This window comes from Manacus vitellinus, unplaced genomic scaffold (assembly GCF_001715985.3).
Source record: "Manacus vitellinus isolate BGI_N305 unplaced genomic scaffold, ASM171598v3 scaffold_38_pilon, whole genome shotgun sequence".
Classification (NCBI taxonomy): domain Eukaryota; kingdom Metazoa; phylum Chordata; class Aves; order Passeriformes; family Pipridae; genus Manacus; species Manacus vitellinus.
The window spans coordinates 861491-876670 of record NW_021940526.1 but is presented as its reverse complement, the minus strand read 5'-3'; the positions used below and the strand labels follow the sequence as shown (position 1 = coordinate 876670).

Below are 15180 nucleotides of genomic sequence, written 5' to 3'. Positions count from 1 at the left end.
AATGCTTTTTAAAACAAGTGTTAGTAAGACCTAAAGTTCACATCAAGACTAAACTGGATTTGAATTTCTGGGGTTCAAAGTGCCATTAACTAGTTATTTAATTTCCTTTTTGATTGAGGTATGCAAGACTCAGTAAATGCATAATTGTGAGTGAAATGCAAATTAGAGTTGTTAGCAGAAATCGTATTTTTAATAAATACTTGTTTGACAATTAGCACTGTGATCTTTTGACACGCAGAAGAACCTGATGAGATCTGGGTTACCTTGTTGATTGACTGATGGTGTTGGGTTTAAAAGGCAACTGATGCTGGGGGAAACTGTCAGTCGAAAGAAGTGCTGCAGTGAGGGCGTGCTAATGTGGGTATATATAATTAGCACATGAGTAAATGAGACCTTAAAAACAGAAAGCGGGTGGAAGAGAGTCAAGGTTTTCCAAAAGATTAGAATATTTTTGTATTTTACTCATTAATGGTTTATTTTACACTCTTAAGCATTTTAGCTCTTCCTGAGAGCACTGAAAGTGTTGTAACCAGGCAGCTTCGCTACAATCAGTTTTAAATTTCCTTACACTTGCTTTAAACCAGTTTTCCCATTAATCCAATCCTGAAACCTTTTCTAATCACATTTCTTCTTCTGTGTATATCGCTGTTATCTCAGAGCAAGAGTTTTCATTGCAGCATTGGGAGAAAGGTTCAAGTGCTGCTGGTAGCTTCCATGTAGTTTTTGTTGACAAAGGTGCTGCAATAGATCCTGAAATGAAGTTAAGTAGAGTAGACTGGCTGATTGCTGATACATACAGTGACATAAAATCAAATAAGAGACACAGTGACCCTTGCTGCACAAAAAGAAGGATATGTGGAGCTCACCTCTTGCTAGGCGAATGACTACTACAGAAATGAAGCAGCATCTAGGCAAGGAGGGAAAAATGCTTCCTCTTAAAAAATTAATGCATAAAATTGTTGAGATAGTGCAATGATGTGTCAAGTCCAACATCCTGCACAAGTGCTTGTTTTAGCAGCATATAAGTAGCGGTTGTTCAAATAGCATAAAGTGTCTTTCTGTACAGTGAAGAACAAGCCATTAAGCATCAAATATAAAATGCAACCCCCTCTCTGTTCCTCCCAAATGTACTGGCATTTTTGAACTCCATATTGGCTAGAAATATTTCAGTTTTGAGCTCTTGTAGAGTTCCTAAATACAATAGCTCCTGGTCTGTGTGACCCTTTAGTGTGGTTTATCGCTGCCTGAGGCAATAATGGAAAAAAACCCCACAGTGTGAATAAACACAAACCAAGAATCAATAATGTATTTGTTAAAAAGACTAAGTAGATTAAATATGCCAGACACAGTATCTCGCTTTTTCAACCAACCTGCCCTCTAACTTTCTCCTACATATGTCTCTTGGGAAAAAAGATAAAAGAACATCTTTATTACCTATTTTTTTCCTTTCTTTTCCTTTCACAAGGAGTAAATATATGTTGTTTCAGCTGATTTTCTTTATGTGCTCCTAGGAAATCCTTGATTTCCCTCAGAGAGGAGATAAGAACAGTGCTTCAGTAGAAATGATGTCTGATTGTTTTGTTTGTTCTTGTACGTGGATGGCCTTCCCCAAGTACTCTGTTGGTTTTAGATAATCCAGCGAGGTCTTTGGGTTGCATCTGTCAGAGCAATTGAACATGGTGGAAGTGATTTAAAGGCTAGAGCTGGGCTGGCAATGCTGTCTGTGTTCTCTATGTGACTTTGTGTTTTTTTTTTCTATTGCCTATGTGGGTTTGATTCCTCTGAAATTTCTCAGGCTTTTTACGCTGCCATCTCCCTTCATTTTGCTGTGGTGGCTCCTGTCCATTACACTCGTGTATCCCAAAGTTCTTGTAACTCCTGTCATCATATGCTGCCTATTTTACCCTGATGTTGCCTCTGTCAGATTCAGCCCCCTTCCCCAAAATCCTGAACCCCACCCTGCAGCGAGACGTTCTGTGCTCCCTCCCTCTCCTCCTCTTCCTCCACCTCAACCTCCTGCACTTCAGTGTATTTTTCCTGCTCCTGTTGCCTGAACAAAGATCCTGTCAGCAAGAAGAAAGAGCCTCTCATAGCAATTCCTCCCCTCGTTCTCCTGCCCAGTCTGCAGTGGCAGATATATTAGAAACATCAGAGACTCAGCAAGGAGAGGCACGTCAAGAATATATCAGCTTCAGGCGAGCCTTCAAGTAGAGTCTGTAATCAATAGGAAAACACATTTTCATAGGGAACCAGGCTTTGCAAGGCCCAGGATCATTACTTCATTCCCACTGCTGAGCAGCAGATCTTCACTCAGTGCTTAGAGACAGTGTGTGTCAAGGAGGGCCTGGGATAGTGTCAGTGAAGGTTAAGCATCACTGCACTGGGCCACATTTTTTAGGAGAAAGTACCAGTTTCAAGTGGAATTCAGAGTATGTGGGTGTGTGGGGGTTGTTTTTTATCTCTTGTGGCATTAGCAAGGAACTTCGGGAAGGTGGGATTTATTCCCTACACTTTGTTTCACTTGAGAACAACAAGGCATTTTTATTTAAATCACTGGGTAGAATAAATGTTTAACCTTGTTGGAATTGTAACTACACTGAAGCCAATATCCCATTGCTGTGCAATTCAGTGTATGATGGGAGATTTCACAGTTGACTAGTGCTTTACACTTTGTTTCAAATTACTTTGGCTCTGTTATGTTGCCACCCTAAAAACCCAACTTGCTTGCTATATATGGCTAAGTAGAAGATGAACTACTCTGCATTAGGGAACTCATGTACACTTTGAAACCTCTTTCAATTAACATTTCTCTGTAGAACACTTGTTTCTGGAATAGCTCTTCTGGATATGGTGTAGAGTGTTTTAAGGAGAATGATGAGCTCAGGACAGCTGCATACATGTGTCTAAACAACTGTGTAATTTACACAGATATTGCATATCTAATAGGTAGATTTTATAATTGCCAAACTACCTGCATTAGTATATCTTCCACTTACATTTGCATTGTGTGTACTTTCTCTTACCAGAGGAGAATGCTAATTCCCAGGACAGTGAGATCTTTTCCCTTTCAGTGCTGTGCTGATCTTTTCCCTTTCAGTGTGTCTTTCTGCTGTTTCCCCTACTATGCTCAGCTTGAAGCATTAATGTTCCACATGGGCATTAGAAATTCCCTGACAGACAGAAAAGCTCCATCACACAAAGCAGTAAACAGCACACTATGATGCAGTTTGCTTCCCAGAGTCTCTGAGTATTGCTTGCTATGTTTTTTTTTAAAAGATTGCTAGAGAATCCATTTATCCATGATGTGGTTCCCCTGCAAGCCTACTCTTTCATAAATGCTGGAAAAATGAACCCAAAACCTTGACTTCTAATAAAAAAATGTACTGAGTGCTGCAGAAAAGTGATATTCTTGCACACATGCAGGTCTCTTGCAGAATGGCAGGATGATAAATCCTTCAGCAAGGTACTCTTAGGAAAGCTCTGTTCCTCCTCAGCAGTCCAAGTGTTAATACATTTGCACTAAAACATCAATGCATATCAAATAACCCAGTATACTTGACATCTAGTTTTTCTTCAGTGGAATCTTAAGACCTGTTGGTGCAAACCTCTGCTCACATGACTTAAACAATTACAGTGTTTGTCTGTATTCAGCTGACATTTTTAACACAATTAAATGGCAAGTATTTTTCCAGTGATATCGATGTAGCAGAGTGTGAAGTGAAAAGTGGTGTGAAATCATGTGTTTCAGAGAAACAGCAGTGACATGGTTTGTCTTGTATCTCAGCCACCTTTGGGTAACTGACCCCTGTTGAATGCAGCTGTGAGCTGAGTCCAGATGTGCAGCTACAGAGAAGCACCTGAGTTGTAGCTGCTGAAGGTGAGTTGCTGTGCTGATCAGACAAGAGACCCCTGTCAGCCAGCACAGCTGTGAGCACACACCAGGCACCTTTTCTGACAGGCCAAGGCTGAGCAAACCCTGTTGTGAAGAGAACCAGTGTATCTCAACCTGCTACTTACCTTGGTTTCATTGGCCTGTGTGAGGTTCATCACATGCCCTGCTGCCAACACAGACTTAACCAGGAATCACCGAATTACCCAATGCACTTTGGTGAATAAAGAAGAGCTCTCTGTTATTTCAGTTCTCTACCTGCTTTGTGTCACTGTGTCATAGCAGAGACATTCTTTTTCTTGCATTAGATGCTTCTTTTGAGTTCCTTTATTAACCACCTTCACCAGCTGCCTCTGTCATGTCAGTTGAATGCAACTGGAAATGATTCTTCAGGAACTGCATGTAGTTTTCTGTTGTCGCTGAATTTTTTCACTCCGGGAGAATGTGAAGGCATGTCCCTTGCATAGGAAGAATTGAGAAACATATGATGTTTTCTTCAGGAGACTGTTTTGTTTATGCATTTTGAAAATTTCTCGTTATCCCTTGATGCTAATTAATTACTCCAGCACAGTCCATGAAGGATACAGTGCATAGGTGCAGCTTTGTTTCTCAGGGTAGCAGAAAGATTTTTCACAGTACTTACTTTCCCTGTCTTTCCTAGAGTTACTTTTTGAGTGGACATCAAATAAGGTTTTTCTCTGGTTCAATAAGGCAAGGTAGGTTATTTAGCAGAAGATTCATGGCTCTTCTGTTTAGACTTCAGTGTAGCTCATCCAAATGAAGGCACTTTCTTTCCTGGTTGTGAGTTATCCACAAAAATTATCAAGGTAGCACCTTAGGTTGTTTGTCCAATCACAACATGACTATGGTTATTAAAAAAAACCCAGAGAGAGAGGGAGAGGAAAAAAAAAAAAGCTCAAGAATAGCAACACAACAAGCTTGTTGGTAGAATACAACCATCTCTTCTTCCAAACAGGCTGGATTTACGATGGTAATGGGAATCAACCTAGCATGAGTGAATTCATTTTGACTACTAAAATACACTTTTGACAAGATGATTATATAGGATCAGTTGCAAGATTATACTGCTCATTTCACAGCTGAAGGACAAGTGGATGTATTGAGTTAACCCTACCTCAGGCATGCTGGGCTTTGCATCTCATTTGTTTCCTTTCATTGTCATAAGGCTGAAGGACTATGATCAGTGTGTTGTCAATAGCTGCCCTTAACCCACATGGCCATAATGAAGCACAGTTATTTACATGTCTGCTGTGATTCAGAAAGCATTTGCAGCACCGGTGGTAATACTGGGTTTCAGAACAAGTATGGAATAAATGCTTAGTACCTTTTTTCTTTTCTTTTCCCCTTCTTCTTTCCATCTTCTTCTTTCCCTCGGAACATCTTTATATTCCATACCATCTGGTGCTGATGATTTCACGTAGCAAGTGCTTGATGCATGGTGGAGATACCCTGTCATACTGACTGCAGAGACAGCCTTCAGTACAGTTCCACATTTTGAAAATGTGACAAGCTACTCAAGCTACTATTTGAAGAGCATCATTTATAGATCAATAAACATATTGGCAAATTTATAAACTTAATACATGGAAGTTATTCCACTTTAACAGTCGTGTTGATTAAGCAGTGGGGCTCAGGGTTGATTTTAGCACACAGGAACAGTCTGCAAACTGTTACATCTTGATATATGCACAAACATGCCAGGGTAGATATTTTTTCTGAGAAAATATGAAAACACATAATGAGTATTTGTGTTGATGTGCATTTGGTTCTTTTCATGGTTTTCTTCAAAATGAAACCATTAAAACTGGCAAATGAGAATATTAAGCCTGTGATGAGCCTTTTAGAATCCACAGAGAAAGGAGCATGTTTTAAATGAATAAAAACCTGTCTAGCACTTAGGCTGTGCTAACAAAAAATGATACAGACCTTTCTTTTTTTATCAGGATGAGTTGATTTACAGAAAATATTAGGCATCTCAGTTAAACTGACAAATTACAACACTCACCCCTGCAGCTACTGAAGTGAGTTTCTGGATTGACATTTGCTTGTTACTGTTATAACCTTCCTGTTATAATCTGTTACCATCATCACCTGCTAGATCATATTAAAGGTTGATTATTTAGTACCTATGTTTTGTTAATGGGCTTTTCATGGAGAGGTGGCATTACCTGATTGTAAGTTAAGCATTTTTAGTAAGATGCAGCACTGGATTGAGCACAGTAAAAGAGGCAGATAAAGCTACCAGCATCTCCATAGGATTTGGAGTTCCTGAAATGTATTTCTATTGTTTTTGTGTCATAAAATCCTTGTTGCACTGTTATTCATTGAAGAACATTGTGCGGGGCCAGGAGTTGGACTCTTATGATCCTTGTGAGCCCCTTCCAACTCAGGATATTCTCTGATTCTGTGAACTACTTGTGTTCATTTTTCAGATACTGTACAGACAAATTAGGCACAGAGTAAGAGAAACTCATAATAGAGTGAATGTTTCTCCTCTGAATCCCCCGAGCACAAAAGGCTGAGCATTTGCACTAGACTGTCTAACAACAGGGAATTCATTGCACTTTTTCTGTACATTGAGGAAACAGGGGAACTTATGTTCTTACCAGTTGGTTTCCAGGGAAAAAAATACAAAATGTAATGGGAATGTCAATGTGTATCTCTAGTTACTGTCTTAGTTCTCCTCCACACTCTCCTCCTCTAAAACAGCACATTTATATTGTATCAAATATATCAAAATAATTCTGCCAGGTCTTATCGTGCCTTCTCTGGAAAATTATGGCCACGATGACTGCAAGAACTTGCACAGCACAAAGCTTGTTTTGCCAACCATTTCTCAGGTCAGGGTTAAAATTTCCAGGAATAAGGTGGTAAAGTCCTGGAAAGAGTTCCAGAACCTCGTAAGTTTGAAGGCCTCTTAGAGCTTTCCTAGGCTATCACTGTGGGTAATATCTGTGCAAGGACATACCAAAAGCAGTAGAGTTCAGATGGAGTCTACTTTATGTGATGGTAGTAGGATGGGGTTTTTGGAGTATGGAGGCACAGTCATTCAGCTTAGGGAGTGAGTGATGCAGTTGATATGTCTATAAGCAACATGCAAAGAGGAGAAAAGGAAGTTTCCACATTGAACTGTGGCTTGGCTGATGCTGGTACCTGAGTCAGTGTTAAAGCTGGCGGTCATTTTCTAAAGGCATCACCATGTCTTTCAAACCACACAGGGCTTTCCACACACCCTTGTTCCTCCTGACTTACCAGGCTTGCACCCACTGCGGCATCTGCTGTGAGGAGTAAAGCTGTACTTTAAAGGAGGTCTCCTGAACTGGAGGGTACCAGAGGCAGTGGCTGCTCACTTCCAGGATTTGCTGTGCTTGAGGGGTTGGGATCTTGGTAATGGCTGGTGAGGTATGATCAGCAGGCACTGCAAAATGCAGAGGGTGGCAGTACAATTCTCACTTGCTGGAGCAGCTCTTCGGGAGCCAGACAGTCTGTGCTGGTTTTGTGGTATGGCGTGGTTTGTTGCCAAGATTTTTCCTGTGCCAGTGGAGAATGTAGAAACCCAGTCCAAGTTCGAGACCTGTGTCTGTGGGTGGGTAGAACTTCACCGTGCACCTGTCCATGACACAGAAGCAGGACATACAACCATCCCTTTTTCTCCAGCCAGATAAACCCAGAGATGTCCTGTGGAGGCACCGCTCATGGCTAGTATGTGCCTTTTTGTGCCAGTGTGCTTTTCAGTATGCTGGAGGAGCACTCACTGCAGTAACATGGGCCAGTGTCACTCATTACTTTACCTGTTTTATCTTTTGTGAAATTGAGCCTTTAGCCAGAATTGCCTGAGCTGCTGCTCCAGCAGTCGGTTAACTGTGAGGCTCTCGAGCTCATTTCTCTCAAGTAATTTGATTCCCACGTGCTCCCTGAGATTGCTTTCTTGCTGAAAGGAAAGTGGGAAAGGGGGGATGGGGGCATGGATGGGAGCAGACCAGAAATGTTGTGGCAGGCAAATGTAGCTTAGAGATAAAAGCAATGCAAAAACATGTTTTAAAAGATCCCATCTCACTTTATCTTCCTGTAACCCGGTCCTATAAACCAAAATGTTTTTCTGGTCAAGAATCAGAGACACAGAGTCTTTTGTGCTGGTGCAGGGTGTGGAACAGGAGGCTAAATTCCATCCTGCTTCTGCATAGAGCCAGTAAGATAATCCTTTCCTTAAGATTAGCAGAAATGCATGTAAAATGCTAATTAGATTGTTATTTTTGAGGGGTAACTGATCATAAAAGGCTCTTATGAATTTCAACGTATTTTCTGAAACCATACACAGAATTCAAGGCTCTTTATTTTGGTTGCTTAACTGTTTCCTTTACATTGTGGTGGCTTAGGAGTAATTGAACATCAGTTTTCTAGATAAGCTTCTATTTAAGACTGGTTAGTATGGCAGCCATTTTCTGAATAGTTTGCAATTTATGCAGAGGTTCTATAAAATCACCAGTGCTTTATCACAGTTTTGGGCAAATACCCTGCTGCAAGGGAGTGGAAAACAAGCCTGAAAAGTTAATCTTGCTGGAGGGAGAATTGTTCTGAAAATAAACCATTCAGTGCATAAACAATGGTATATCAGTTGTCTGAAATACACATTTGTCCCTCTGCATGTGCTCATTGTATGTCCAGGCTGAGCTGCTCAGGGTATGGAATTTGTGTGTGAGAAAGTCCCAGTTTGTTAGGTAGGATATTACTAATTTGAGGAGACAGTATGCTTAGAGGTGTCTTATTTTATATGGATGAAAATGGGGCTGTTGAAAGTCCCTTCTTTGGGTTTTGTTAATGGCCATTAGTTTGTGTCATGAGACATATGCCTTGATGATATCAGCAGCATTATTAAATGTCACAAAAGTGCATTTTCCCAGCAGCAATGGAAGTATATCCACGGTAACATTTGTACAGTCCAAGTTAATTTTCCATCGTGGGCTTTGTAAAAATGCTTTTAAAAATGTAAAAATCTGCTTCGCTGAGAAGTGTGTGCAGAGGAAGCACATGCTAAATGTTGGTCTTACACAAAGACTGACTATTTTACTTGCCGTTCTTGCTGGATGGTTGTCATCTGTCACTTCAAACAGTAACATGCTGCTGGACCAAATCCTTGTGGGGTCCAGTTGCAGGGAGGGGATGTGACTCAGTGGAGAGACTTTGTTTTGTTTTGTTTTTTTCAAATCTTGCAATACACAAGTTCTGAAAAAAGGTTAAAGAGGCTATGAGCCAAAAAGCTGGACAATTGTAATTTTTGCAGTGTCTACACTTCAGTTTATGGTGCGGGGGTGATGTGTGATGTAAGAAAGGCTTTATCTACACAGCTGTACACCAAATTTCGTGACTTTTTCTTTTTAGCCCTGTTGCTTACTTGTCCACTGTGCCTGCAGCTCCACCTTTCAAAGCCTGTTCTATTAATCTAACCTACTGAGAGTGATTCATAGAGCTTATGGGTTTTTATTTTTAAATCCTCACATAAATGATTCGCTGCCCTTAAGTTAGGATTTTAAGAGAAAATTAAATTAAGGCTGCCTAAGTAATGAAAACATCTTTGGGTTTGATAGATAGAGACCATCAAAGCAAAAAGTCTGTATCCCTGGAAAGATTTCTGATATTGTTTAATACTGGGTGGAGTTACTATTGCTAGTACATCATGCAACATCAGGCCTTAAATTCATACCCTTATGCTTCATGAATTCCTTAATTTCCAAAGTTATTTGTTACGATTTAGGTCATAAATTGAGAGATTTCCAACTCAAGCATTTCTATCTTTGTAAGGCCTGTAGCATTGGGGTCATAGTGTGCTATGGGGTCATAGTTTTGCTGACACATGGATTAAAGAAAGAAAGCCTTAAGAAAGCCCTTATGCCTTAAGGAACATCTAAATTTTTCTTGCCTGCCATGAAATGTAAGCCTAGTATTTGTTACTGTGATATATGTGTTATATGGTTGCCTGCCTAGTATGACACATATATAGCTCTCTATTGTTTCTTCTTCTCGTGAGCTTTCTGAACAAGAATTAAATAAAAAAAAATAAAAATAAATAAAACATCACTGGGCCTATTTTCAATTTATATAGCTGGGAAAAAAAGTAATTGATGTTACCTAAAACCTTTACAAAAATCTGTGAAGGGAGTTGACCAACTGTAGTTCCAAAACCTTTCAAAAAATAGGAAGGAAAAAAGTCCAGGTTTTTGTTTTTTTATATATTAAAAAATGTATGCTTTTTATTTTTCTCTCATTTCTTCTTTCTTTAGGTTTTCCAAATGAGCCTGCTGCTGTCATTGCCCTTAACACTATTAAGGAATGGTTAAGCAAGAATCACAATGAGGTATGGAATAAAATACTTTTTTTTCTTTTTTTTTTTGCAAACTTCTGTTTCAGATTATGGTCTTTGACTTCAAAACTGGGAAAAGAGAAAACACAGGCTTGAGCCTCAAAGCCTTCTATTATTTAGTCTTAAGACCAGTGAAGTCAGGTCAGGGCAATATAGCCGGGGGAAGATTGTTGTATCTAAAAGCTGCACTAGAGTTGAAGGGAAATACCTTTGTTTGAAACCATACTGTGCATTTCCTGTGCATTGTAGTCTTTCCTGGCAAAGCAACAGACTATTCTCTTCCTAAGCTGTTTCTGAGTGTCAGAGTTTTTGGGTAATAATGAGGAGATTCTTGGAAAGGAAACGTTAGTCGAAACAGCCACCAAAGGTCAGTGGTGTTCCAGGGGTCACTTTACAGTAAAGAGCTGTTGGGTTGGTATTTTCTATTTTCATTAATTTTTGGTTTGCTTACAGTTAAGTGTTTATTTTCCCTTAAATACTCACTAAATACATGAATTTTTAACAGGACTGGTTGTCTTCCAGTGGCAGCATTGGATAGTGATTATTTGTACAAGCCAAAAAGTGCTTTCAGCAGAATGATCACCTCTCCCCTTTCTAGTTTTTGTCTTTGTGTGGTTTGAGTTCTTTGCAGGCTGATAGTTCCTGGTGTTGGATTGGAGAAATGCAGCAAAGAAGTGACAAAACAAATAAAATAATCATGTCTTAAACTGTCAATCTGCCTGTTTCCTCACAATGACAGCCAGCAGATTTCAGACAGCTAGAGTCGTTCAGTATTTTGTCTGAAAACATTGAACAAAGCATCCAGTGGCGAAGCACTGCATACAGGGACATAATTAGTAGTGTTTTTCCTCTAGCAATGTATTCAGAAGGCCTTTTTTTCACAAGAATTCGATATGTTGAGGGTTTGAATTGAGTAAGTTTATGCTGTTTGTTTTGGGTTTTGCCAGCTTTGAAGTGAAAGGAAATAATATATTGACATTTGAATGGTACATTGAGGTTTTCAAACCTGGAGGTGCACTAAGGGTGCATACATCTTTGGACACTGGTTCTTTATAGCACTGAGTACTTGGTTGCTGTAGCTTTCATCGCTGCCACAGTGGCTTCCCGTGACTTAGAGATCTGAGCAGTGAAGCAGGAGTTTTGGATGGACAGGCTTTGTTAAATGCTGTAGGTGCCTAAGTGTCATTGTCTTAGCCCTAGACTTATATTTTTTGGGATCTTGTCTGTTAATTTATAATTTTAACCTTGAAGTGTGAGGCTACAACCTCTAAGTTTTTGCTGCTTTACCATCTTAAAACGTCTCCTAATTACATTTTTACCACATAATTTAAAAAAAACGGGCTAAAAATAGTTTTCTTTTTTTCTCTGGAAATAAGCGTTTCTTCCTCAATAGCTGAGTCTATTTTGTATATACACCTCCTGCCTTGCTCCCTACAAACTCCAATTTAACCAGAATTATTTTGAAATAAATAGCTGTAGTTTACAATGTTTGGACAGTGAAAGGAGCCCAGGCTGTCCTGACTACAAAGCAATTGTTAAAAATTATCCTACTGAGCTTATACCACAGCTGTTTGTTCAATTTGGACTAGTATAGCTCACAGTTGTTGTCTTAAATGTTTCCTGACACCCTGAATCCCAGCCTAACCAAGCTGGTCTCATGCTGTTTGATGCACATGTGATGCATTTGATACAATTATTGCGTATCAGTGAATATGACCGTTCAGAGCTAAATTCCCAAGAGCTTTTGTTGATTTTTTTGAAGGAAGTGGAGTGCTAGTTTTCAGTCAAGATAAATTTTAAGAATTTGGTTATCCATAGCTTTGTACTTTCTCATACAAAGCTCTCCCTCTTCTAAGATTCTTCTGCAATCTATTGGCTTGAATCTTAGACTGTGGCATAGTAGCAAGTTTTACATGTCATAAATAGGACAGCAGCAAAATAAAGATACCGAATTTTATTGAAGATAGCAGTAACTTATGCAGTAAAAGGGATCTTTGGGAAGCATACCTTTGCTAGGTTGCTGTTGTTTAATCTGTACAGCAAGGTGAGCATAGTTCATCTGGTTTAGAAGAATTGATTTAGCCCTGTGCCAGATGTCAGTCTGATCCATTTTACACTGTCACAGAATCACAGAATGGTTTGGGTTGGAAGGAACGTTAAAGATCATCTCATTCCAACTCCCCTGCATGATGAGATGCCACCCACTAGACCAGATTGCTCAGAGCTCCATCCATCCTGGCCTTGAACACCTCCAGGGATGTGCACACTTACTCCCTTGGATTAGATTTTGGGCTTTGAGTAGTAATATCATACATTAGCCAAACTTTTCCCCGAAGTAGCTCATCATACAGCAACGGAATGAAAAGGACTTTCTGTGTCTCAACAATATAGTCTGCTCTTACTGCAGACAGCTATATGATAGAATCCTCTCTATAAACTTCTGTCATGGAGACAGAGCAATTCCCACTACACCCACGGGATATTTAAATTCACATGTTCCAGTCTGGGAGCACAACCTCTAACGATTTGCCACGAGGGCAGCTTTTCAGAGTGCTGTCCACACTTCACTCCTGTTATCCCTGACCAGACCTGCTCCCCTGACACTGCCTGCCCTGTCAGGATGAGTCTGTGTGTCCTGCTAACAGCCTCTCTGAACAAGAGAGGCCCCCTGCACTTGGCTCTGCCGCAGTTAAACGAATCAAAGTCGGCTCCTTCCCCTCATTCCTTCTTGTGCAATCCGCCTGCTTTTGAGAGGGTTCTGCTCCTTTAGTCCCAAGGGTGTCTGGCAGCCAGTTCTCCCCGTGGACCCAACCACTCACTAAGGTCTCAAAGTCTTTGATTGTAGAATGTGAATTGATTGAATGAACTGAAGAAGTTTTAGTGCAAGGCAGAGACCAGAATGATAGTAGGCTCACAAGGGAATTTGCCTCCATGGCAATGCACCTGGCAAAACCAGGGAGGTGAATAAGATAGAAAGCTGACTATTTTCTAAGCCTTTTGTTGTGCTCACAGCAACCATGTCTCCTCTGCCTTCCTGCATCCCAGGAATCTGTGACAAATTTGTGAAAGATAAGGCAATATTGTTGTTTTCTCCTCTCTACCTTCTTGTAGTACTTTTTTCCTTTGATGCTGTAATGAAGATTTTATCCACACCGATATTAATTCAAAATATAAATAAACCAGTTGCTACATTACTTAGTCAGCCTGGGGGCCTGAAAATATCACCTAAATGACTCCTGTCTTGCAAGTTGTGTTGAGAGTCCTGAGAATTTCTCTGTCATAGTATTTACAAGACAAGTGATTTGCATTTAATGAAAGGTTTTCTTATCCAAGTCCATGGTTGTGCTTGACCCCTCAGGTGTTTCTATAAAAAGTTATTAGCATGCTTAACTCTGATGTCACTCAGATGAATGTCTCATTACCATGCAAATGGAGTTAGCTCCTTTCTGAGGTTAATTGTTACAAAGCAACAGAGAGAGAGAGAGAGAGAGAGAGTTGTATTGTAATTTACTGAAGGTACAACCATCATAGTCCGGCAGCCTAAAACTCAACTACATAAAGTCCTCTGGGGAAAACAACAAGCAAGGGTTTGAACTCAGTTGTGTGTAAAAGTAGCACTGTTCCATCTTGAAATGCAGCCCTTAGTCAAACTAATCTCTGGCCATGCTTTACACCAAGGTCTGCTGACTTGCAGCCAGAGGGCAAATCTAGTTTAGAAGCTGGTAAATGGTGTTATGCTCTAAGTGTAGAAATCCCTTGGAGCAAACTCCCTGGAATGACCACAGTCAGCAGTAGTGGTTACTTTACTGCAGACCACCTAGGCTATCTTCTTAGCAAACTGTGTTTTCACATTTCACAAACTGCTCTGGAAGTTTAATGGAATTCTTCAGAGCACAAAATAGAATTGGAGCCCATCTTTTAGGAAATTATACACTGGGATTCATTTAAAAATGCACATTAAGCTCTTTGAACAGGTCAGAACATTTCTTTCTGTGATAATTTGGTCAAGTTTGAGGTGTTGCCACCTGATTTCCCGTAATGGCATCACAAAAATATTGTGACACCTTTAAATACTTGAACCCCCCCTGTGTTTTTGGGGGAGAGAGCTATCTTTGGGTTTTTTGTGGCTGGTATCTTGGAATGTTTGCAATTATAGAAATTATCTGCTTTTACTTTGCTGTGCTTCTCAAAAGGGTGAAAAATAAAAAGAGCTCAGTGTGTGCCTTACCTTATGTCACTGACATGAAAAGCCTCAGGACTTTTTCACTGCTCAAGAAAAGACTTTAATTTAACAGCACATTTAGTTCAAAGCATTGTTCTTTCTCTTGCACAATATCTCACAACATTTATTACCCACCCCAGTAGAACAACAACCAGGAGAGAGCGATGGCAATACATGTGCCATTGAAATAACTGAGGCAAATTAAAAGCACATAAATGGGAAATAAATCAACAAATTCCTGATTTCTTTTCATTAGACTCACTGCTGAAGAGAGACTTTTTCTTAGTTTGCCTAAAGTACATGAGCTTTAGGTCCCCATGTTTTAGCAGTTGTATGTCATCCCTCAGCCAAAAAAAGATGTGTGCATTTTCAGCAAAACAAGATGAGCAAAATCCTGGTTAGGTTGGAATAAGTGGAATTCTCTTTTAAGTGCTAGGTACTGGTGTCTAGTTTGGAGAGAGGAGATGTCATGATGGACAGCTACTGCCTGAGAGGACAGAGCAAAGGGAGCTGCCACTGCTCTCTGTTGCACAAGGCAGGCTTGACTGAAAGATCATTTCATTATTAATTTTAATTTGTTTTTAATTTCTCTTTCCTCCTCCCTTTGGTGGTCTCAACAATCTAATTTTGGCTCTTCATTCTTCAGAGACAATTAAACAAAGTGGCATCGTGAGACAAGGTCTTGTCTTT

General features: G+C 40.0%; 1 protein-coding gene across 3 annotated transcripts in view; it reads left to right on the top strand.

Moving 5' to 3' along the window:
* The window catches only part of MACROD2 (mono-ADP ribosylhydrolase 2), an 836463-nt gene that overhangs the window by 569652 nt on the left and 251631 nt on the right, over positions 1–15180 (top strand). For all 3 annotated transcript variants that reach the window (XM_029961674.1, XM_029961673.1, XM_029961672.1), the window contains exon 7: positions 10189–10262. In XM_029961674.1, the coding sequence (XP_029817534.1) occupies positions 10189–10262 (74 nt within the window). The remainder of the gene's footprint in view (positions 1–10188; positions 10263–15180) is intronic.